The 25,646-nt window shown below is 42.2% G+C and overlaps 1 protein-coding gene across 5 annotated transcripts in view; it reads left to right on the forward strand.

Moving 5' to 3' along the window:
- Positions 1-2,598: 2,598 nt before the first annotated feature.
- Positions 2,599-25,646, forward strand: part of LOC130160570 (rho-associated protein kinase 2-like) — a 30,487-nt gene continuing 7,439 nt past the window's right edge. For all 5 annotated transcript variants that reach the window (XR_008826025.1, XR_008826024.1, XM_056363170.1 and 2 more), the window contains exons 1-24: positions 2,599-3,020; positions 8,062-8,143; positions 8,697-8,797; positions 9,505-9,642; positions 10,282-10,542; positions 11,355-11,499; positions 11,752-11,890; positions 14,169-14,260; positions 16,984-17,143; positions 18,465-18,561; positions 18,684-18,763; positions 19,401-19,449; positions 19,547-19,682; positions 19,941-20,032; positions 20,249-20,495; positions 21,602-21,708; positions 21,861-22,020; positions 22,447-22,607; positions 23,036-23,220; positions 23,468-23,537; positions 23,746-23,849; positions 24,357-24,543; positions 25,115-25,208; positions 25,542-25,636. Coding sequence is in view for 3 of the 5 variants with exons in the window: in XM_056363170.1 (XP_056219145.1) it covers positions 2,925-3,020; positions 8,062-8,143; positions 8,697-8,797; positions 9,505-9,642; positions 10,282-10,542; positions 11,355-11,499; positions 11,752-11,890; positions 14,169-14,260; positions 16,984-17,143; positions 18,465-18,561; positions 18,684-18,763; positions 19,401-19,449; positions 19,547-19,682; positions 19,941-20,032; positions 20,249-20,495; positions 21,602-21,708; positions 21,861-22,020; positions 22,447-22,607; positions 23,036-23,220; positions 23,468-23,537; positions 23,746-23,849; positions 24,357-24,543; positions 25,115-25,208; positions 25,542-25,636 (3,078 nt within the window). In the remaining 2 variants the exon portion in view is untranslated. The remainder of the gene's footprint in view (positions 3,021-8,061; positions 8,144-8,696; positions 8,798-9,504; positions 9,643-10,281; positions 10,543-11,354; positions 11,500-11,751; positions 11,891-14,168; positions 14,261-16,983; positions 17,144-18,464; positions 18,562-18,683; positions 18,764-19,400; positions 19,450-19,546; positions 19,683-19,940; positions 20,033-20,248; positions 20,496-21,601; positions 21,709-21,860; positions 22,021-22,446; positions 22,608-23,035; positions 23,221-23,467; positions 23,538-23,745; positions 23,850-24,356; positions 24,544-25,114; positions 25,209-25,541; positions 25,637-25,646) is intronic.

The raw sequence follows: 25,646 nt of genomic DNA on the forward strand, positions 1-25,646 counted from the left end.
CCACAAAAAAAACAAAAAAACAAAAGCAGACTTCTAATATTACCAAGTGTGGTATTATACTCAACCATCAAATGCTGTAGTATGCAGCGATCAGTATTACAGTTCCCACTACTGGGGATACCTAATGAGATTTGAACCAGCTAGATCACTTAGAGGCTTTGTCAACACTTGTCCCATTGCAAGGTTTCAGTTTTTCTAGTTGAACTCTACACAGATACTGTTTGATGTTATATTAACTTATGGATGATGCATCTGTAGATTTTCACAAAAAGTGCTTTATTTCTTCATTTGTTTTTGATGTTTTTTTCTCTGATGGTTGTATTTCGTGAGTGCCGAAGCTCTTACATGCCCCTTGTCTTTATGTTTATATACTGTGTCCCCACTAGAGAGCAGTGTTTGCCTGTGTAACTTTGCACCTGCCCTTATCTGACAAGAAAGCACCAGGAGGCCCCATAGGCCAGTCTGCTGAAACCCATACCATCACACATCACAGTGCCAACTGACTGATATCTAACGCCAAGTAGACAGCTTTTCCTCCACATCTCGCTGCCATTGTTTTATCTTCAAATCCGAATATTGCCTATTTCAGCAGTGTCATACCAAGAGGAGCATCTTCTTAATGTAGCGTTCAACAGTCCCGAGGGATAAATAGTCATCACCACCTACTCCTAGAATAACTCCAAATATGGCCGACCCCTGCCTTCATTCCAAAACGACATGCCTATCAGTTAGTGTGTGTATGTGTGTGAGAGAGAGAGTGTGTGTGTGTGTGTGTGTGTGTGTGTGTGTGTGTGTGTGTGCGCGTGCGTATGTGCGTGCATGTGCCGACAGCGGCAACACATTTGACTGTCTCCCCACTCATTCCAGCCTACACCCTCACGACAGGTCATGCCATTATGTCAGTGTCATCCTCGGCTGGCGAGGGGACTTTGTCAACAGCTTGTATGAGTCAGTGATGACATCACTGCATGCAGATAGCTGCGGTGTCAACAAGTGGTCCTCTACTCTCAGGCCAGAGGCCAAAAAAAAAAAAAAAGACATTATTAAGACTGCCATTATTGGTTTTATTGCACATTTTAATCATTGCCATTTCTGACCTGATGCAGTTTGTGTGTTAATCCAGAGTTTTGACAAAAAAATGCTTTTGTGTCAGAGATTTTGTTGCTCTTGTTGCCTTAAATTCGTTGGTACTTTTCTGACCTCCCCTGACAAACAACAACAGACAGCCCACTGTCTGAATAGATTGTTCACACATTGTTTGTATTTGAATACAGATTCAGTAACCAAGAGCTTTGGTGGAGACCTCTTTGTAAAGTAAAATAAATAAAAGTTATTCTAAGAGCAAGGAAATGTCTGGTGTATTTTCTCACAACTTCAGCTTTTGCAGTTATTTTTTATACTTATACTTTTTATTAGAGCAATTTTTGTCATCTATTTTGTTTTTCTAAACTGAGAACTGGTATTTTGTTCTAATGTATCCCTCTAAATATTAATGTTGGCCAAGTGATTAACCAACTCTCTCACAGAACACAATGAATCAGATTTCGAGCTGTAGATAAGGACTCCTCTCACACACTGTAAATTCCTATTTTTAGTGTCAGTGCGTGTGCAAGGCTGTGCATCAGCATTCCTGAAATACTGAAAGTTGGTCGAGACTCTGTGCACTGAGGGTAAAACTGATGAATGAGTTAAGAGAGCAGGAATTCCGGCTTAGTGGGGGCTTGGGGTGCGGTGGGGTGGAGGAGTGGGCGTGGGGGGGTGATCAGGCCAGGGGCAGCTTTCCGGGGGCAGGATAGACACCAGTCCTGCACGACTGGTGGTGTATTCAAAACACGTATTTAGTACACAGATAATGAGGGAAGATGTAGGCTATGGCATTTGTTTTTGTCAAGTCACCTTATGTTATGCACCACAAAACCGGATGCAGGGTATTACCTTCAAAATAAAAGCACCATACCTTATATACTGCCATGGCAGCATTATTTTTTTTGTTATTCGTTTATTGGTGACACAATGTTTTTGCTTGCTTTTTACCACTTTGATTTTACTGTATGAACGAAATAACTGTCCATTTTTAAAAGGTTCCAACATGAAACCTCCCTCAAGGTGTATTACTAGCTTCTTGAATTTTTGTTTGTAAACTACATAATTACACTTTTTTAATTATCTTTTTTTAAATGAATTTACCTACATAGGCTACTTCTACAGAAGAAATATATGAATAAAAGTGCACCTGTTGTTTGTCCATGTCTGAAAAAATAAAATTTCAGAATTATTGTTTATTCATTTATTTACAAAACTCTAACTTTCTTAGATATTATGAGAGATGAATTATTGTGATACGTCCCATTAATTTCAATAATTTTCTATTTTTATGAATCATTTTCATATGTATATATATATATGGCCTATATATAGATATTCTATATTAGTTATCATACAGGTTACAGGAGCTTTCCTTTTGCGGTAGTTTCCCAACATAAAGTTCAACCACAGTTTTAGTTTGGTAGTTTCCACCGGAAGTCGTACAGTTTTGTTCTATCTGTCTTGACAGTAGGCTGCCCTACAGGTTGGACACGTTGTGCTCGGCTCAGACTTTGTTGTAGCTACCTGGGAGCAGACGGGGCGCACCTGGAAGTGAGGTGCGCCTTCATTCACCTCCAGAAAAGTCCGCTCGGTTTTCACTATCTGATGACATATTAATTAGATAGGAGAGAGACCGCGGACTTTGGCAGTGGATGAATAATTAAACCGCAGTTTACAGAAGAGCTGACATGAGGAGCTGAGCCAAGCAGTAGCGGTGGCGGAGTGCGTCTACTTCCCGCCTGTGTCCTGTGACAAAAAAAACGTAGACCAGGTCCACAGGTGTTTTTAATATTTTTGCTTTTTCATGTCATTTGACCTGAACACACTGCACTGTGATCATGCTCGGGGCGGAGAGCAGGCTGGAAAGCCGGCTGAAGAAGCTGGAGTCCCTAATGAGGGACCCGCAGTCGGCTCTAAACTTGGAAACCCTGCTGGTGAGTTTTCATTTTCCCTCAGGGTCTGACACAGGTAGGCTACAGTCTGGTGTCATGACTCAGAGTCAGAGATAATGATTTACATACAATCGTTGTAATTGTTCTGTCATGATAACTTGAAGAGACAAGTCTCAAACAACAGCTGGAGTTTGTAAACAGTGACACAGTGGTTTATATGGATAACAAGGAAAAAATACAGATTGCTTTTATCAGAGGTGTGATTGGACTATCACTTTCTATATAAGTGAGAGGACGAAGGTAAACTAACTGACTGTTTCTCATCAGTTTGGCTTTCAATCAGGGTTGTAGCAGAGGGGAACCCCACCTTAACTCAATGTGTTGCTTTCTTTGCCTGTAATGAATACAGGAAAAAAAATTAAAGATTTTTTAACTGAAACTAAAAGTCATTGAAGGGTGTAGACCAAAAAACGTTCATTCATTCACTCTCACCACTCCATCATGGCTGTCTGAGATTAACCTGTTGAGTCTCTTGGTGTGGCCTCTAATTGACATGACCTCTCTCTGACCTGTCCCAAGAATGTCCTCTGCCAACGTTGATAACACAATTGCCCCTGTTCAGCCATTATGCCCCAACCTCCAACAACAACTAGACCTTTTTGAGCTGATATGGAGCTTTTGTGACCTTAAACCTTTCTTTGTTACCTAACACTTTCTTGGTGGGTCGTCTCTTGGAAAATCAGTCCACAACGCAGTACTTGTGATAACACCCAATTTAAAGCATGGTAAGCGTTGTACCTTTGAGGCAACCCAGAGACACCTTTGAGGAAATGCCAAGACTTGATTCACTCTTCTACTCAGTAGATGAAATAATCAGATGGAGACTGAAATGTTCAGTTGCTTCGTGCAGGGTTGATATTAACAGAACGCCACCAGCCGTGGATGTTAGTCAGGTTATTTTGGTGCCTTCTGAAAAGCAAACCCATCCAAGCATGCATTTGGGATCATTATTGAGGTCAGCAAGTTAACAGTTAAAGGAGATTGGATGGTGCATATACTGGTACATAAATAAATAGTTCTGTTTCCCGCTGCTGGAAATGTGTCTATTCTGGGACCTGGTGAGTCACAGGTAAAAATCTTATCTTTACAAGAACAACCCTCAACTTATGTCGTACAATAACATAATCACCATGAAATGGTTCAGTTTAAGCCCATGTCCACTCGCTGTCCAAACCTCACCAGTCATCATTTTCAGTTTTATCACAGCAGTCAGCTGCATCTGGTTCCAAGCAGCTCTGTAGTGGCGATAACAATGGTCACCATGCTGCCTAATGCAGGGAGCTACCGCACAGGAAGCTGTAGTCACTTCCTGGAATTGAGATGGAGATAACCCCCACCGCGACCTCACATCACTATTTCCTGTTTGTCCACAATTATTTTTGTTGTGTTCACACAAAAGATGTTTTATTTTTGAAGCATTTCTTTAATCTGTGCAACGAAGGATCATCATGTAGCCCATAAAAAATAGTGAAAATCACTTCAGATGTTTTGTTTTGTCTGACCAGGAGTCCAAAACCTTAAGATGTACGATTTATAATGAAAGAAAGCAAAGAAAATGTGTGCTTAGGGTCATAATGGTAAAATAAAAATAATAATAATAATAATAATAAATTTTATTTATAGGCGCCTTTCAAGGCACTCAAGGATACCTTACAACACACAGTAAAAGATAAAATGCAAGTACAAGGCATAAAATACAAAATAAATTAGAATAAATATGATTGCGTAAAATAAATAAATGATCTTAAGTCAGGGCTTCAATATTTAATTTAACTGTCATGTGGGAGTGTGTTGTGCCCTAATGATAAATGATCAATTGATTGATTATTTAAGTAATTTGTCAAATAAAAACACAAGCACTTTTGGCACTCGATGATTCTGGCCTCTAAAATGTAAGGACTTGCTGGTCAGACAAATTAAGACAACTCTTTTTAATAATAACACATAACAAATGAGTTGGATATGCCAGTCGGTATATTCTTTATAAGCTATTTATGTTACTTACCAAAACCCTCAGATGGGATGACGCATTCACTCTGTGTACGTGTAAAGTTGTTTCTGTCTGTATTACTGTTAGTATCCAAACACAGTGATTGATAGAGGCATTAATGGAAAGGAAATGCACAATTTAATTCAGGAATCTGAGGAACAATTCAAGGCAGGCCTAGTTTGTATCAGGGACGGCATGTTTCTTCAGTACCCTTCAGAATGGCGGAGGCCGGATCTGTTCGAGTTGAACACGGTTTACATTTCGATGCAATCTGAGCACCTTCATTGTTGCTGAATGTGCTCTGTGACGGTATGAGCTCACAGTGGAGTAGATGGGTGGCGTTGTGTAGGGCGAAGAGGAGAGGAGAGGAGACGCAACGCGGCTGTGACTGCAGAATCCTGTTCAGATTTGTCCAGAGGCGAAAATCAGACTTGATCGAATTGTCTTATGGTGAATCAGGGGTACGAGAGATTTAAAGCCTTCACGCCGCAAGATAACACATGCCGACTGTCCCAGGCAAATAGTTGTAGGAATCGCAGGATAAATGAGTTGAGAAACTCGCAGAGACTTGAACTGTAACACATCAGGTGTTAAAGGCTTTTACCTTCACTGGCAGTTCACAGTCAACTCCTTTGTCTCACTGGTGCTGTGGATTGTTCCTGTAGCAAACATCTCGAAGCACGACAGTAAGAGAAGAATGCAAAACCTGCTGCGTCATCTGCGGCATCTGTTACACATTCACAATATCTTTTTGTATATAAATCAGTAAGGTAGATCGTTGTGTACGCTCTAGTTAAAATGAGTCTAATTATAGCTAATGGAGAAGTTGCATTACACGTAGGTGCAGTATAATGTGCGCGTCTGTAAATCTGATATGAACTGATTTTGGTGGTCAAAGGTCAAGTCCACTGTGACCTCACAAAAACACGTTTTTAGCTGCAACTCAAGTATTTCACTTGCTAATTATGACAGAATTCAACACAGATGTCTAATAGGATAAAATGATGACACTTTATATTCAAAAGGTCAAAGGTCAACCAAACACGTTTTCTGACCATTATCCAATGCCACAACTCAGGAACAGAGGGGGAGTGTGGGTTGTGGCGCCCACCTTGAAACTGTGGTGATTGTGTAGATCTTCTGCGCTGCCGGGTGGAAGATGTGTGTGAAGCAAACACATTTTAGAAGTCGTAGCGTCTTTTTTGTGGCGACATTCATATTTGAAGCGTTGTCTACTGTCACGGCAACAAGTTTGGGTTCCATCGGAATCAGCTTTATTGGTCAAGCATGTGAAGACGTACAAGGAATCTGACTCAGTTTTTTTTTTTTTTTTTTTTTTGCTTCTCTAAATGTGATAAATTCCATTTCGACAAAAAATGAACTTAAAAACTTTTTATTAAATTCCCCTTAAAGTCTTCACTCCATATATGAGTGTGGACGGACATTGATGTAAAGTGCAACTTGAGTGGTTGGTGGAGGTATACAACTGAGAGGCAGTAATTCTTGGTTATGTAAAGTAACATGAGGCCAGGAGATTTCTGTGACATGAAAAACGACACGGTGGACAACGATGACCGAACGAGCTACAGTGGGAACAACAAATATTTATCATGACATCAGGAAACTGTATTTAATGTGGATGGGTCACGTCATGGCTGATACTCAGTCAGCTTGGTGAGTATGTTCAGTCTCAACACCGGTACCGATCTGGAATATTGGATTGGTGTGTCTATGTTTTCGTTGAGTACACTCAGTGGATGACAAAGAAAAAAAAAAAAAGAAGATCATCAGTTTATTCGCATATCCACGCAGACACTTCACACACACACTTCACATACTTCAGTTGAGGCTGCTAAAGTTAGAGCATGATTTATATACGAATCAAATATTACAGAGTTCACCCGGGAAAAATAGCGCAGTGACCATGTCTTGATCCAGCACACACACACACACACACACACACACACACACACACACGCACACAAAAATACACTGTGTAAAATGATCACAGATCCTCAAGCGCTCATCCTGAATCCAGAACCATAAGCTGTTTGTCCCACAATAGCTTCTGAGCCTTCAGGTCTATTTCCACCCGTCTGCGGTCGGGGGGGGATCTCTCCTCACCGCTGCTATTTAAAGGTGCAGAATTGTTCCACATGCTGCTGCCCACCCACTCACATGTCCCCGAACAAACAGGCCGATAGACACTGCTGTGGCTCAATTCCCTCCCCCTGTACCACTACAGACACACACACACACACACACACACACACACACACACACACACACACAGACACACACACTGAATGACTCCACTTGACCCCTGTTTTTGGGGAACTGAGGGTCATACTACACCCTCCACCCACCCCACCTGCCAGATTGCCCTGGCAGCCTCATGCGTTTGGATCTCAGAGACATTTCGGTTCTTGGTGAAACCCAACACCGCTGATTTAAGCACTGATGACACGACTGAGGCCCCGGCTTTTTAGTCCGATGCCGCCCCTGCCCCTGTGTGTTCAGCTGTAGAGAGGGGGAATGTGTGTTTTTTTGGCTGGAGCGGGTGTAGGTGGGCCCGTGTTTGGGCAGAGGGCGGTAATCGCATCATGTGACTAGTTTTTGTTGTTGTACGACCTGTTATGTCTATTGTCATTGTTTGGCTGCGCTGCACGTTAGCTTCCTCATTTTCTCCACTGCTCATGTTTCATTTAGGAGAGCACAGTTCACTAAAATATCCTTCTTCTTTCTTTCTATCCTCCATTCATTCTGTTCTGTCATTTTTTATCACCCAGCTGAAGGTCGAGCTTGGCTGTCCTCACAGAGTAATGAGAGTATCATGAAAAATGATCCTTCCCAACATAAAATGAAAATTCAATTCAGCTTTGAAACATGATTATATTCTCATGGCATTCAATTTGTTAATGAAAAAATCAGCCAAACCTGTAAGTGAAATATCTTTTTTTCAAGGAACATCCTTACTATGTTTCTGAAGTGTGATTTATTTATTTATTTATTTTTGTTTTTCTTGTCTTTCAGGATTCCATGAATGCATTGGCTAATGATTTGAACTACCCTGCCCTGCGGAAAAACAAGAACATAGACTCATTTCTGAACCGATGTAAGTGCCACAACTTGTTATGGTGATTGTTTTATACTGAGGGAAAGAGAACGGGAAAGCTCTGCCATGAGGAACCCCGCACAAGAGACTGCCCACGAAAATGTGTAGTACTTTTTTTTTTTTTTTTTTTTTTTAAATAATCAAAATCAACCATTTTTGGGGTTTTTTTTTGTGTCTCAGTTCATTTTGCATGCTGGAGACAGTTTTTGTATACAGAGGTCATTTGCAAATGGTCACAGAGGAGATAGCAAACAACTGAAATAACAACTCTGTAGTATGATTATCAGAGAAATGTTGATATCCAAATAAACTGCTGTGTAGTCATGGCAGATTTGCAAGCCAAACTATCACTAAAATTTACATAAGTGTGACTTCTGTCCAGCCTTTTTTTATTTAAATTTTTTTGTGCACTGTCATGTGTAATGTAACTGGAGACTTTTCCGTCAGACATCAGATTGTGTTTCATAAAAGTGACACAACTTTTCATGTGAAGCCACACGGTCGCAGCTTGACCTTTGCTTTGCTTTGGTGTGGTGTGTGTCCTAACTCGCAGATGAAAAGGCGGTGAGTCAGCTGCGAGAGCTGCAGGTGAAGCTTGAAGACTTTGAAAAGGTGAAGCTGATCGGGAGAGGAGCCTATGGAGAAGTGCAGCTGGTGAGACGTCAAAGAGTTAACCAATATGCATGTGCAATTGCTCCCTTGCACTTTTTGACTTAACAAGTTGTAGTAGATATGAATGGAAGCTGAGCAGCCGAATGTCCTATCTAGATGTTTACCAATGCAGCAGCTTGCAGCAGCATACCACAGATGTGAACCACTAGAGGGAGCGACAATCTGTGAATCGACAAAAATACAAACTATGCAACTTCTGCAAGTTGGTTTTGGTATCACACATATAATTGGCATCTTTCTCAACATCATGACCAAGTTAATTGACTGTGGGTTTAAAAAGGGGATTAAGGGAAAGCAGTAATTCCTTATAAGCGTCCACTTTTTTCCAGATGTGTGCGACTTGTGCTGAAGGAAGCTCGAGTCTGGTCTCTGCTGAGCGTCTTGTGGTAGAAACAAGTCTGGACGGGCTCATTGTGTAGGAGAGGAGTGTGAGGCCTGGGGAGGGGGAGGGGGAGGGAGGGAGGGGGGGTCTGTATTGCTTGAAAACGTGCGTAGGCATGTCTTTCTATGGGTGTGTGCTACAGTTACGGGTTCCTCTCTCTGCCTCTCTCTCTCTCTGTGTCTCCCATGTTATCTTGGTCACTGTGACATTCTTACCGCCTTGATCTTGTTGTCCTTGTACAGTTATCACTCTTTGTACGCCAACGTGTCTTTTTTTTTTTTTTTTCTTTCGCCCGCCTCCGCTGCAGGTCCGTCACAAGGCCTCTCAGAAGGTTTACGCCATGAAGCAGCTGAACAAATTTGAGATGATCAAGCGGTCAGACTCGGCCTTCTTCTGGGAGGAGAGGCACATCATGGCCTTTTCCAGCAGCCCCTGGGTCGTTCAGGTCTGCACATGTATAGGTTTGAATCTGTGAAATTCTCACGTGATGATGTGATATTGTAGACGGATTTGATTCTCCTCTCACTACAGAGAAGATTTAGCATATATTACAATAACCAAAGCATGTAGGATAACAGAGTTAAGAAACAACCCAATCGTATATCACAAATTAGGATATTTTATATAGATTGGATATGGAAAACAGTGTAGTGTCCACACATTAGATTTTAGCATTGATTGATAGACACCAAGCTGGTTACATGATGCTGGCATTCATTATGTGAACAGTTCATGGTTGAACTCGATACATAATCAGAATAAAATACATTTTGCCTGAAGAATCACAAAAGTATTTACAGTAATCCCTCAAAAATATCTCAGTAACGCTTGATAAAAATAAATGTCATAGGAAAAGGAAGGTACAGCATAACAAGACTATACAAAATTTCATAGACCAAATATAATGTTTCATGTGTTGTCATCAAGTTTGAGGAGATAATCTGTGACTTGATTTGTTGACTGTTGTTCTATGATAAACACAGATCATTCTTAGATAAACACACACGCTCACCTCGTCGTCAAATCTCTATCAGAGCAGTGACTCTCCGAATGACATCAAGTGACTCCGTTTGCTCTCTCCTAGCTGTGCTGTGCTTTCCAAGACGACCGTCACCTCTATATGGTGATGGAGTTCATGCCCGGAGGCGACCTGGTCACACTCACAATGAACTATGACATACCAGAGAAGTGGGCTCGCTTCTACACGGCTGAAGTGGTGCTGGCGCTAGACGCCATCCACTCCATGGGCTTCATCCACCGTGACGTTAAACCCGACAATATGCTGCTAGACCAACATGGACACCTCAAACTGGCCGACTTTGGAACATGCATGAAGATGGACTCGGTAGGTTACATTTATGGTCGTGTTTCAAATGTCTTGGAAGTAGATTGGGGGTCTTTTTAAGCACCAAGGAACCATTTATGTTAGAGGGAATTAAGCCCTTTAATCCTGAAGAGATACTTGAATTGAGCGTGCATTCACATTTCTCTGTCATGACAAGTTTCCTTTTTTTTCCCCGGGCCTTAGTGCACCACCAAGTGTTCAGACTGTGAAGTGAAGCCCTGTGCCGCACTGTTGCATCAGGTTGTTTTGCAAGGCCCCAGAAGTTATTGTGCTAAACAACCAATCTAGATTGCAGCAGAGCCTCAGCCTCTGGCGTGAGCCAGGAAGTGTTTTTCCACCTTTTGTTTTTACCACAGCAGTTTGAGAAATAGCTGGTTCACAAGTGGATTCACACATTTGAGCTCTGAAAATCTACCAGCAGACAGTGTGTCATATCATTTCCTTCTTTTGTACAAAAAACATGGTCAGAACCGTCTAGTAGAGTTAGAACTTTGCTATAAATTGACTATATATATATATATATATTTGTGTTTTATTTAATTTGTGTGATTTTTAGAGGAGTCACAGTGAACTACAAACGACTACTACTTGTTCACATCAAAATATAGGTCACAACAAAAAAAACACACCACAGTGTGTTTTATAGCTTTGTGTCAGACATTCATCCCATTTAAAGAGTGACTTTTAACTGTTTATGGGTCATAGGAAATGTGCACATACGGCTTCTTTGTTATTTTCTGCTTAATTCCCAAACTCCACCACCTTTTTGCTTTCCCCCCTGTGGTATATCTTGTGTATTTGTGTGTCTGCAGACGGGCATGGTGCACTGTGACACAGCTGTGGGCACACCAGACTACATCTCCCCTGAGGTGCTCCAGTCTCAGGGTGGCGATGGTAACTACGGCCGGGAGTGTGACTGGTGGTCTGTAGGAGTATTTATCTATGAGTTGCTGGTTGGTAAGTGACCCACTGTTTATTTGGCCCATGTTTTTTTCGACTAATCTATTAATAGAATATTTTGTTGCACCTATATTATATAAAATCCTGTCTTGGATGCTGGAATAAAGCTGTAACTGTTGAGTCATCAGTGTAATCATCAGCAACTTAGCCCAACAGATACTTTTTTTTTTTTTTTTTTTGCTGTCTGGCTGTTAAAATCCTGCAGTTTCCCCTTAAATCAATCATTGTACAAGACCTCTTTTTTCACAGGTGAAACTCCGTTCTATGCCGAGTCCTTGGTTGGAACTTATGGAAAGATCATGAACCACAAGAACTCCCTCATCTTCCCAGACGATGTAGAGATGTCTACGGAAGCCAAAGCCCTGATCTGTGCCTTTCTTACTGACAGGTTTGCACTTGGAGCTCTAAATCATAAAAATCAACACTTTTTCACTCACATTATTTTTGTGCTTGAGCAAGAATTCAGAGTATTTTCACAATTTCATGCTGCATAATTCAACTTTTAACCCTTTTGGTAAAAAAAAAAAAAAAGGATATCTAAAACCACCTGGTTGTAAAAGGCACAAACTGTCCAATCATTCTTAAACATAACTTCCTGTACGTTTGTGACCTACTTCTGAATCCATACTGTGCTGTAGGCTCCCATTCGAGAAGAACAACATCTTAAACAAACAGTGTGAGGAATGTGGCAAAGATTAGATTTGGCAAAGGTGACAAAGTTACCAATTTGTGTTCGGTGGGGCGCGGTTAAATTCACTACCGTATCAGCACATTAGTGAAGGAGATAATTCGATTCAAGAAAGTGAAAGTTATTAAAGGATAAGGTTGGCAATGTACAATGTTGATATGTTTCTTATTTTTTAACAACTACCATGAAAAGACCTCGATGCTTTCTTTCCTCAGCTTATGTGCCATTTGTACCTACTGAAGATGTAAACCTTTAAAAACAGGTCACAAATATACAGCTTCATTTTTTTTTTTTAAAAAGGCCTGATAATTATCTAAAACAGCTGGGTGGTGTAGTTTTTAACAAACGTTTCTTAAACAGGAACAGAAAGTAGTACGCTCTGGGAACTATTTTCACCTGAGGGTTAATACACATTTGGTGCGCAAGTGAGTATTTTCAGAATGTGGGATCGTTTCAAAATAAACTACAGTGCCCAGTGTTCGTTACAGTGAATGCACATGTCCGGCAGTTCAACAGTGTGGCTCATTCATTTGGTTTTATACAACAATGGAGCTCTAAGGTTACAGAGGAATAGCTTTTATCAGGCTTTCTACACAGACAACAGATGTCTCCAGGATTCAGTCATTGTTCGTTTTGGTCTTTTCATGGGGGTTTCTTAAAACATTCAACAACAGAATATTACCAGATTAATCAGTTAATAAACCTAATATTCTATCAGCGACTCCAAACCTGAGTATACAGTAGTGCTGATCCAAGCTACCATCGAAATACAAGCAGTGCCATTTTTATTATTTGTAGTAAGATATTATCGCCATTAAAGGTAAAAGTTACATGAATGGGTGTGTGGGTGTGGGTCATGTACTTGGTCCATGGTCCAGCCCCCTGGATGAAACCACTTCCTGTTTACATTAGTAACTCCACCCCCCTGGAGGGCTCAAACACAGGCCCTTTCTGCTTCAATACAGAGCAGCCTTTCATTTTTCCTCACACAGTTTATTTACCTTCTCACTCGCTACTCTCTCCACCACAGACAGAATCTCACATGTGTGTACGGCTACCCAGCAGCACACCCACACACTCACACACACACACACATGCACAAACCTTTAACGCTGACCAATGACTGCATTCACCACTTAACCCACATGCTCTGTCACTGTCACCCTGTGATGCTGAATCATTCCTGTGAGCACTGCAATCTTCTTCTTCTTTTTAGATTTTGGAACTTCTTTCCTTCTTCCCCAAATGTCTTTCATCACTCTCCAAATTTCTTGTAAATTTCTTCTTCTACCTTTTCTTGGTGCCACTTTCCATTTCTCCATCCTTCCTATTTTTCTGCTGTAACTTCTTCCTTTGCACTCCTGAAGTTTTCCGGGCACAGTTGTAAGCCTGGCTTTGGTTGCATGTCTGATTTTTCTTTTTTTGTGGGGGTTTAAAAACTCCTTTTTCTCTCTCTTCCTCCCCGCCCCTGCCCTCTCTTCCTCTTGGCTGGGTCTGGAATGTCCCACACGTGGCAAGCCTAAACTGCCGCACCCCTCCAGCCCTGTACCCAGCGGTGAAGGAGGGAGTAAAGGGGGGACGAGGCGAGAGAGAGGGAGAAAGAGAGGAAGAGTGTGTTTAGAGTCTTTGCAGGGAAGGCAGCAGCAGCTCGAGCAGTCGTGCTTGACTCAGTCAGGTGTGTTGATGTTGCCTCCTGCACTCTGATCCTGCTATCTTCCCTCCCTCTCTCCTCCTGGATCTATATTATCTCGACTGTGACTGGTCAGAGGAGGTTTTCAGGCGTGTCCGGCGTCCACCAGTGGTCATGCGGCTCTCCATGGTGGTCAGTGCGGTCAGGGCCGAGTGGTCACTCCGCTAGGCTGTGTTTTTTGGGATGATATGCTGGTGATGGTGGTGGGTGGAGGGGCGGAGCTGGGTGTGTTTTGTGTTTTGGCCGAGGAGGATCTGCTCACAGTCTTGGTCCTGTTGCTGTGTGCAGGACGGTTCGTCTAGGCCGCACTGGAGTGGATGAGATCAAATGCCACCCCTTCTTCAAGAGCGACCAGTGGACCTTTGACAACATCCGAGAGAGTAAGTGTTCCCATTTTAACTTTTATTTTAAACCCCCACAATGCAGGTGCAGATTTCTTTCCATCTCTGGAAATGTGTGACCCTTTTTATTTTTTCTTCTTCTTGCCATTCCTCTACTTCTTATCATCTCCAGCACGTTCCTCTACAGATCTGTTTTGTTTCAGCCTTTGTTCATAGTTTATTTCCGTCTCCTGAGCCATTAAGCCTGCATATATGGTGCACATGCTCTCCATATGCTCCTTACTCATATCTGACGTTATATGGCTGGATGTTGCACAGAGCAACAGAGCACATGATGCACAGAACCTTCAGTCATAACCAGCTGCATATGGATTTTACCCCGAGGTATAGAATAAAGATAACTCATTTTTACAGCAGATTTTACACTAGATAGAATAACACAGTGTCTTGTTGGCTGTGCTAACTGGCTGCGAAATTCATTTTAATACCTCTTAAATGTGCAAGTGAAGTGCAGACAGTTTAATATAAGAAACTGTCATGGCCCTACATCCTTCAGTGGATCAAACATGGCATATATACTCTGCACCACCCAGACTCGCAATGCATACAGTGAATCACGAAACTGAAAGGCAGACTGAATGAAAGTAGGAATATCGTGTGTTTCCAGTGTCAAACAGCCTCATATGATATTATAGGATTATTATAGTAACTAGCTATTCTGATGTATGATCTGTTATTATTGGCTAGTTACATAACTTTTGGAGCTGCAAGTGGAGTTACATTACATTACATTGTTACATTGTCACTTAATAAATCAGTAAACAGCATCAAATAATAATCACTGTTTAATGTAACAATATGATGCAGTTAAAATATTCAGGAACAAAACAAATTGGGATTTTTGTGTTTTATTGTATTTTCTTAATAGTTTCATTTACAATTTCCTATCATCAATGCAAAAATCTATGTATTTACAGCCATATAAAACAGCTGTCTTGGTTCAATAAAAAGTTAGTATATATAGTGTTTATATAGAATGAATGACTCAGTGGTGGATTAAGTATAGAAAAGGGAAACCATAACAGCCAAACCAAAAAGATAAACAGTTAACATCAACTAATCTGGGTCAATTAGGGCCAATAAAGTCAATAACATATCACTTTGAATGGTGAATGCTTTTCATATAAAGCTGAAACGGTTGTGATATCCATCAGTTATCGTGTTATCAAGCTCACACTTCAGACATCATCTAGGTAGGAGGGAAAGAAGAAAGACGAAGGAAGGAAATAAGGAAAGTGGATGTATTAGGAATATGAACAGGACCTCTGTCTGTATATAATTACATACAGGCTCTTTTTCTTTGACTCTCCGTCTCTCTGCTTCACCTGGCTCTGATTAAGACAACAGAGAGAACTCCTGATCAGAGCCTGGCAGTCTGGAACACGAAACCACTACGGTGCCACTGCTGCGCTGCTCAGCTCTCCATGTTTGCACATGCATGTCCTGTCTCATACTCGCACACACACACACACACACACACACACACACACACACACACACACACTAACTGAAAACACGACACTGCTCACATTCTGGCGTCCCGCAGAGCTGCATGTACCTCCCAGCTGTCAGTGACTCAGGAGCATTTGTTTCCAAGTTTTGGCTCTATTGAAGATTCTCCATGTTGGCTTCATGTGTATCAAGCTTATTAAGCACTGGGATGGTTGAGGGCAAAGAAGCAAGCACCATGGATGGACGGATGGACGGATGGATGGACGGATGGATGGATGGATGGATGGATGGGAGGCAGCACCCCCCGTAGCGGCGGGCGGGGCAGGCTGTGCGGGCTGTGTGGACTGCTCTAATGAGAGGGGCGCCCCAGTTTGGAGGGTTGCTCCCGCTCTCTCACTCTCACTGTGGCCTAGGCTGCCTGTCATTAGCCGCCCGCTATCAGAGAGCATTCTGGGAAGTCGTGCCGCAAGGGCCTCCGTGGAGCGGCCTGTGTCTCTTTCTGTCTCACCACATTTTGGCTTTTTTTTTTCAGCCTGTTCTTTTTTATTTCCCCGTCATTTGTTTCGTTCCTGCGCTTGATCTCTCGCTGTATTTTCTCCACCATCTTTGAGTCACATTTGTCACGCTGAGGGTTGTGACTTGACCTAACAGTAATAAGCTCTTTGCTCAGAGCCAGAATTGCACTGGTCTGAGAAAGTTTGATCCATCCATACAGGCTGTTTTTTTTTTTTTCTTTTTCTTAATTAGGAGCCATTTATAGGCTAAAGCACTGGCATGGTTTTATCTGATTGGCCCTTTGACACATTTCTGTCTGCCAGTCGTGCAGATTTTTAAAGTGCGCCTGCTGCTCCTGTGAGAGGAGGGCAGGAGGAGCGTTCTCTCCTGGCGTGTTTCGGCCTCATTTTTAAAAAGGCACTGTGTGTGGGGCACAAAGCGAGCTCTGTACAGGAAAAGGAGTGGTGTCAGCCTCACGCCAACCTGCAGAAGGATCACTCCTACCACAAGCACAGCCAAAGCTGGCAAACAGCGGTATTTCCTCAGAAACACTACTGAAGAAATATATTCTCTATTAAGAAGAAGTTGTTGAAGTACTGAAATACCTTTAACATCAGGTCTTAATCGGAAAAATCGATAGTCACACTTTATGTAAAACTGTATTTCTCTCAACCCCTCCTGGTTGCACCTCCTCCTCGCCCACTTTCACTCCATGACTCTCTCTCTCCCTCTCCCTCCCTGTTTCTGTCTTCCAGCTGTGGCCCCAGTTGTGCCAGAGCTGAGCAGTGACATAGACACCACTAACTTTGATGACATAGAGGTTGATAAAGGAGATGCTGAGACCTTTCCTCCTCCCAAAGCCTTTGTGGGCAACCAGCTACCATTCGTCGGCTTCACTTACTTCAAGGAGGACCAGTAAGTGTGTTATTCTGATATTTTGCTTGAGTTTTTTTTTACTTCATTTTATCTGGATTCATGCTTTGCTGATCATATATTCTTGTTTAAATAGATCTTCATGTACTTTTGTTAGCGTTATTAGGATTTTATGTAGATTTTCATTTAAACAAGATGCAGCACTCCTGTTTGGGGATATTTTTCCGAGGGCCTCTAGGCTTAAAGACAGAGCTGCGCTTTAAATGCACGAGGCAGAAAAAGACAGCTTCACACCCGTACCTTTAATACAGTCTTACACCAGTCAGACACTGTATGCCTGTTTGAGCTCCACACTGCTGCCTTGTTCTGACAGCCCCTTTAACTGCCCTCCTTGCTTTCGATGAAGTCTAGTTTTTAAGCCCTGGTTTCAATAGGGAGGAGAAGTAAATGAAAAAAAAACACCTGTGTGTTCATCATCTTATAGTGCTTCATCTATGTTTTCACCTCCGGGGCTGCTTTTACTTTTTAGGCTTATATTAATCAAGATGATGGTTCATGTATTAAGTGTCTGAGTATTTTCTTTTTTCCGCTGAGCTCAAAAAACAGAGTCAAGGTCAAAAAATGCTTTTTAAGTCAGTAAGTGACAATAAATCTGTGGAGCCAGAGGTATGTATTTACAGCCTAAATGTCTGGCTATGACGTGAATACATATTGGACATCTAATAAAAAGCCTTCCCGAGACACACTGCATCTTGAACGACAAATTTGACAATAAAGCTTTCTCAAACCATCTTTCATTTTTTAGCAGTATGTATAGGTGCATCTCCATTTTAAAAAAATAAATAAATTGTGCACGCCATGCAAAAACGGCTAACGCTAAAAGGCCGCAACTGGTCTTAAAGTGGTCGTAAAATGGCTTCAGATTCTGTGGTCAGTATGAAGCGATGTGGCGCAGAGTGGTGTAATGATTCCCAGAGGTAGTTGCCCACCATCATGGTGAACAGTTGGCAGCACACAGTGTGGGTTGGAGGACTTCTCTAAAGGTAAACCCATCCAGATGTAAGAAGAAGCCTGGGAGATCTTCGGACCTTATTGCTTTTTCCACAGTGCAGGCTTCCAGGTTTTGCTTTTGTTCAGTATGAATTGCTTTCTAAGTGGTAGCCATGAAGTCATGCAGTAAATTTAACACGTGGATGAACATTCAGCTCCTCCCCTGACGGATGTGTTTAGGGTAAATAAATCACTTGTTTGTAGATCTTTGGAGCTGTGGATATAGATGGATGTTGTCAGGGCTGGAAAAGCACGTCAGGTGAACTCGGTTACAAACACCCATGGCTCTCCTCTGTCCTTCTGTCGCTCTCAGGCTGCTGAAGGGAAGCAAGAGCGGCTCTGTGGAGGATATAGAAGACTGTAAGGAAAACTCTGAGGATAAAGAGTATTGCTCGGACAGTAAGAAAGAGGTGGGTGTCTTTGTGCGTGCGGCCTTGATATAATGTTAAAAGAGGGGAGATGAAGAATTGGAATTAAAAGATGGAGATGAGCATAATCGGATTTTTCTTTTCTGCTCACCTTGTCTGAGCAGCTGCAGAAAAAGCTTCATCAGCTGGAGGAGCAGCTCGACCATGAGATGCAGGCCAAAGATGAGCTGGAGCACAAGTGCAAGTACGAGGGGGACAAATAACACACACACACACAATGAGCTGAGCACCATTACTGTTTCTTTTTCAATGCAAATACTCATATACTATTTAGTGTACAAATGTTTCCTTCACAATAAAGTGTCCCAGTCAAGCAATTCATCACCAAAACTCTGGGTTAAGAATGTCAGGAGATGAATACGTAATTGTCCAATTCATATCCAGTGTTGTAATGCTTATATTGATCATTACCAAATTAATTTTGGGACTAATAACTATAAGTAAAACAGACCATTACTGAGAAGACTGACAGTTTCTTTCAGCCGGAGGAGGGAATTTAATGTTGTTTGCCATCGATTAGATGATTGTTTCCCACTTCAGGGAGTGGTATCCCATCCTACACAGCTGAGGGTTTCAGAGTTTCTGAGAATGGTAGATATAAGAAAATCTCTTCCAACATGTTCCTTCAGCACAGTGAAAGAACAGTCTTGGTGAATTTTCTGGAAATTTCGAGTACTTTCTGTTATAAATTTGAATATAAAAGAAAAACTGAAACATGTATTTAGTGATTACAGCAGAACAAAAGGCAAGTTCCTCTTAATTCAATGAACTGTGGGTAGAAATCTGTGATAAAACTGTGCTTCTCCCCCCCCCCCCCCCAGAAACGCCACCAACCGTTTAGACAAGCTGGTCAAAGAATTAGATAAGGAGGTAAGCATGGATGGAAGAATGGATGCACTACTTGATATTGTGAAGTAGGTGTGAGTTCATTCCACTTACGTTGCTTCTGATCCCCCTCTCTGATTAGATGAACAGCAGGCAGAGAGTCGAGGCGTCGCTGAGGCAGCTGGAGAGGGAGCGAGCTCTGCTGCAGCACCAGAGCGCCGAAAACCTGCGCAAGGTGGAGCTTGAGACCGACAGGAAGCGCAGCCTGGAGAATGAACGTAAGCACCTGGGAGAAATCCTACCCAAATATTAGGTTTGAAAGTTTGTATTCATTTTCATATATTTTTCCTGCCAAATTGATCCGATACAGCATTAAAACGTCTCACTTTAACGAAACTTGAGGACATCCTGGGAGCTGGGTTTCACTTTGTATTAATATAAATAGAGACCACTCTTTGGGTGGATCACGGTACTTCCACTGAATGTGTCATATCAAATACTACTTCAACTCGTATATGTGTGTATTTATTCATCAGTGAACAACCTGAGGGACCAGCTAGAAGATCTCAGGAAGAGGAACCAGAATTCCCACATATCCAGTGAGAAGAACATCCAACTGCAGAAACAGGTGAGGGAAAAGCTCTGTCTTTCTTCTATGGATCATTTTTCATAATGCTTCACTGCCACTTAAACATGCTTATTAAATAATCCATCAAGCAAGCAACTGTGAGTGCTGTTTTTTCCCTCTTTAATTTTGCTGCTGCACAGACACAGTTTTGCCTTCAGGAAAAAAGAAAAAAAAAGAAAAAAGAGTCTCATCTTATCTTTTTCCTCTCATCTGCAGCTTGAGGAGGCCAACGCCGTGCTTCAGGCCGAGCAGGAGGCGGCAGCGCGCCTGAAGAAGAGTCAAGGCGAGGTACAGAAGCAGGCCCAGAACCTGGAGGTCAGCCTCAGGGAGATGCAGGAAAAGTGCAGCCAGCTGGAAAATGGCAAGATGGAGCTGGAGAAGCAGCTGATGGGGCTGCAGGCCAAGCTGGAGGAGGAGGGAAGAGCCCGCAACCTCGGGACAGAAACTATTACTGACCTACAGGGTGAGTCGTGGTTGTCTATTACACTGTGTAACTTTTCAGAGAAGAAATAACTCATTCTTCATCTTAAAAAATGAAAAAAGTTGAACGCATAAGCGATAAAAACAAACTGTTGTTCAGTTCATCGCGGGCAGGAGCTCTTACTGCTGCAGCTTTACTTGGTCTGGTATGACCAGTACGCTAGAGAAACATCGTTCTGTCGTGAACAATACTGTTGGTTTGCTGACTTTATGACTCCTGCACTGCTGTTACAAAAGCTAGCACAAGCAACAGTTATGTAGTTTATACACACAGCCTGCACACTGCGGTTTGGAAATGAACAATGAGAAGAAAAACACAATTTTACTGCAATAATCACCACTTTAAACAACCAGCCAACCATTATTTAAGAGCCTTTCACATTCCAAACTTTAATGTGTCTATGAAAATTTTATAAGGTTAGTTAGACTTCAGCAGTCCAGAAGGTTAATTCACCGCCATAACTGCAGGTAATTAAACAGTGATCTTTCAAAGCAACTACGGCGAACATCTCCTCAGTAGCAGGGGGGAGGGGAGGGGGGGCATTACACAACTCGGAGCTGGAGGCTGGACATGGTGCCGCATGTGAATCGTTTTTTTGGACCAGACTTTGGGAAATATCCGATCATAGGTGGAAATATCTGTTCAAAAGGCCGAGAGTGAAGCAAGAGGCTGTAAAAGCCAAAGCCGGGCCGGAGCCAGCGCCTCTTGTGAGACGCTGTTTGGAAAGTTAAATGTTGCTCAGTCCTCGCGGAGAGGCCAGTGGCTGAGGTCAGAGGGGTCGTATCGAAACAACGGTGCTGCCTGTTTGCCGTGATGCCTCATGTTAAAAAAATCTCCATGTGGGTGGAGTTACTCGAAGGGAAAACAAACATGAAGCGCAGTGGGTTTTTTTTATGTAGAGGAGGCAGGAACTCTATGTAATGTCTCACCTTAGATCATGTCTGTTTGAAGCTGAGTAGTTCAGGAGTTCAGGTGCATTTCCATGAAGTGTTTGCATTCACACACTTTCTAATTCTGGCTTTCAGCACTATAACAGACAAGTTACAGTTTCTTTCTGTGCTCTTATTTTGGTCTTCGCCATTCCCCAGGACGCATCTCTGGCCTGGAAGAAGAGGTGAAAGAGTTGAAGTCGTCTCTCTCCAAGGTCCAGTCGGAAAAGAAGCAGCTACAAGAGAAGCTCAATGACCTCGAGAAGGTTGGTTGTCATTTCTATTTGCCGATTTCCATTGTGGATTGAGAGCTTAGGCTATCTGGCATTTCCCCTTTTGCATATTAAAACATTTTCCTTAAATATTCCCATTAAAATATTAACCACTGGAAACCTAATATCCACTTGTGACTCCGTAGGAAAAGAGCAACCAAGAGATCGACCTGACCTTCAAGCTGAAGTCGCTCCAGCAGAGTCTGGAGCAGGAGGAGGCCGAGCACAAGGCCACCAAGGCCAAGCTCGCTGATAAAAACAACATCTACCAGTCCATCGAGGAGGCAAAGTCTGAGGCCTTTAAAGGTGAGCGAGCAGGAGGAGGAAGGAGTCACATATGACTGCAGGGTAGATGAGAGCATATTGACTGGAGTTTAAAGTTAATTTACTCACAATCACCTCACCTCAGATATTAAGATGATTAAAAAGGAAGAAGATTGTCTAAAAGGTTGGAGCAGAAATAAAAACAGCCACTGGAAAAAGGTGAAGGGCTGATTGATGGGTGCACCTCGGACAAACAGCATTTGAAAATAATTCTGGTTAGACAGAAAACGATAAGAGGCTGGCCTTTCCGATATTCTGCTCAGATTGCTGCTCTCGCACTCTGCCATTTATCCGGTGCCCCCAGCAGGCACAAAGATAGGCAACAATCGTTTTGTCAATACTGTGGTATCGAGCGCAGCGTAGATTACCCTCCTGATGGGTTTTCCTGGTCATTTCCTCCGGTTTCAGAGGTGGAGTGCACCCTGCAGGAGGAGCGCAGCTTGAAGCTGCAGGTGGAGGGCAGGCTGCTGCAGCTAGAGAAGGACCACTCCATGCTGGACTGTGACTACAAGCAGGCGCGGCACAAGCTGGATGAGGTGCAGGCACAGAAGGAGAAACTCTGTGAAGAGGTGCGTCTGTTCACCCTAGCGAGCACCTCGCACTCAGTACAGGCGTGTGATCTGGACTGAAACTTCATCACTCACTATAACAGAGTGCATCATATGCTGCTATTGTTTCTGATACTAAAATAATCGGTTGAGTGATAATAAATCAATTGTAAGATATTTACAATTGAATACTTGATTTAATTGTTTTAAGTAATTTTTTTAACAAATAGAAATGTCAAGCATGAGGTTTTGTTTCTGTATTTTGATTTGCAGCATTTCTTCAACACATTTCCTCATATAAAACTTCTAATGAGCAATCGTCTGTATTTTCAGACTATTCATTAACTAAGAATTTGCTAGAGTAATCCATAATGAAAATTTCCAATTGGAAAGTTAGTGCCCCCACTGAAAATGCTTTTGTGTGTGTGTGCCCTCGTGCGTTTATGCAGGTGAAGAACCTGAATTTACGTCTGGAGCAGGAGATCCACAAGCGGAGTCTGAGCCTGAGCGATCTGAAGATGCAGAACCAGCAGGTGTCGGTGCTCCGCTCCTCCGAGAAACAGCTCAAACAGGAGCTCAACCACCTGCTGGACATGAAGCAGATCCTGGAGAAACACAACCAGGAGCTGCGCAGGTCAAAAACACACACACACACACACACACACACACACACACACACACACACACACACACACACACACAGTGAAATAATGAGCATTGTACACGCTATACATACATAGACAGAGCAGCAGCAGTTTTAATATTGTTGGCAATTTATTGTGGAGAATCTCATTCATCATGTCTGATTTGAGGAGAGTGCTTTGGCTCTGGTGTTCAGTTGGCCCAGAGCAACGACTGACAGGTTTTTGGTGCTGATCCAGGGAGAAGCAGGAGGCTGACAGCCAGCTGAAGGAATTGAAGGACCAATTGGAGGCAGAGCAATATTTCACGGTAATTCTTACCAATATCATTTTTTTATTTTTTATTTTTTTCTTCTGCACAAACAGCAGTGACAGCCAAATGTCAGCATAGCTTAGTCAGTGTAGCAAAAAAATAAAAAATAACCGTCCAGTATTTGGCTTCACTCCACAGTCTGACTCCTGGCATGTATCTACAGTGATATGAAACTGATTGAATCTGTCTGTTGTCCTCCTCCAAGACCCTTTACAAGACGCAGATCCGTGAGCTGAAGGACGAGTGCAATGAGAGAAACAAGCTGTACAAAGAGGCACAGCAGCGACTGGCGGAGTATCAGGAGGAGAGGTAACTGTGGTCTTCGGTTTGTTCTAACCACCAGCTGAATCCAGTCAGGAAAACGGTAAAACAAGACACACTGAAATGATCTGAATAGTGTGGAAGTTAAACTAGCTAACCAAAGTATCTGATTTGATTTGATCTGATTCTGTCACAGACAACAAAGACACAGGACATGAAAGACAGCAAGAAAGAAAGAAACGAAGAAAACAAAAACAATAAGGAAGAGCTTTAACTCAACAAAGGGACATGGAGATGTGAAGACAGAAATAGAAATATAAAATGAAATGAAATAAATCTATAAATAGCAAGTAACACAAACAAGACAGTGTGCTCTCACTAGGAAAAATGCTCTGAAATTGTGCATTTACAAAAAAGGGTCATTGAAATACTGATATATGTCAGGCAGTCTATTTCTGACCGGCATAATGACAGCAGGGATTTTATTTCGTAGTTCAAAGATTTGTCCACTTAATAAGACGATAATAACAGTTCCCACTCGCTCTCCCTCCGCAGGGACTCGATGGCGGCCCAGCTGGAAACCAGTCTGACCAAGGCGGACTCTGAGCAGCTGGCTCGCTCCATCGCTGAGGAGCAGTACTCTGACCTGGAGAAGGAGAAGATCATGAAGGAGCTGGAGATCAAAGACATGATGGCGAGACACAAACAGGAGCTCGGCGACAAGGAGGCCACCATCAGCTCGGTGAGATCAGAGCTGCGGTCAAGACTTTTTTCTTTTTTTTTTTTTCCTTTTTATAGTTGGTTCTTCAAAAGTCCTTCCTCATACAACATTTGAATTTTTATTTTTTTATATTTTGAAACCATTAATGTTTATTTCCGCCTTTGCTAGCTTGCGACTTCTTCCTTGCCTTTTGTTGGCACACTGCTGCATTGCTTTGGACGTTACTGCCACCAACTGTTGATCAGTGGAATAGCCTCAGACAGCAGCAAGAAAGATACGAACAATACAGGGACCCGCTTACAAAAACATTGTTCTGGGAGTGTTACTAGTGATCAGATGATTTAATTAGCTGATTAACTAGTAGTTAATTGTCTTTAGCTGGTAAACCCAGATCTAATAATCCACCTGTTCAGCCAGTTGGATTAAAACGCAGCAGTAGTTTGGATAATATGGAGTATAAAAACGGTTAACCTCTTTCCATTTTCTTCTTCCTGTAAAGCCCTTTTTAAAATGTGCTCTATAAATAAAGTTTGCTCGCTTGCTGTTGTATGCATGAATGAGGCTCACATCTGCCCTGTCACCACCTTAACAGCTGGAAGAGTCCAATCGCACTCTGACAGTGGATGTCGCTAACCTGGCCAGCGAGAAGGAGGAGCTCAACAACCAGCTGAAAGACATGCAGCAACGTGAGTGTTATTTTTAGTTAATGAGCACCGCAGAGCCGTTTTTTTTTTTTTTTTTTTTTTTTTCCAGAAATGACATTTTATTCATCCCAGGAAAATGTGTTAAAAATCTGTCTTACATATCTAGATGATTTATGGGGAGAAGGCTGTAAAAAAAAAAAAAAAAAAAAAAAAAAAAAAAAAAGTCATAAAAGAGTAGACATTAATCTCTTCATCAGGGAAGAGATTAATGTCTATAGAATGGTGCTTTAAGTTATGCATTACTTCTGTAAAACTTATGGTAAGTTAAACTGTATATGAGCCCTGAATTGACATTCATCTCTGCTATTAATACAGAGCTCCAGAGGGCCAGGGAGGAGGAGAAGCAGATGAGCTCAGTCAAAGTGTCCTTTGAAAAGCAGCTGCAGAATGAAAGGACACTAAAAATTCAGGTGTGTGTCT

This window comes from Seriola aureovittata, chromosome 19, assembly GCF_021018895.1.
Source record: "Seriola aureovittata isolate HTS-2021-v1 ecotype China chromosome 19, ASM2101889v1, whole genome shotgun sequence".
Lineage (NCBI taxonomy): Eukaryota > Metazoa > Chordata > Actinopteri > Carangiformes > Carangidae > Seriola > Seriola aureovittata.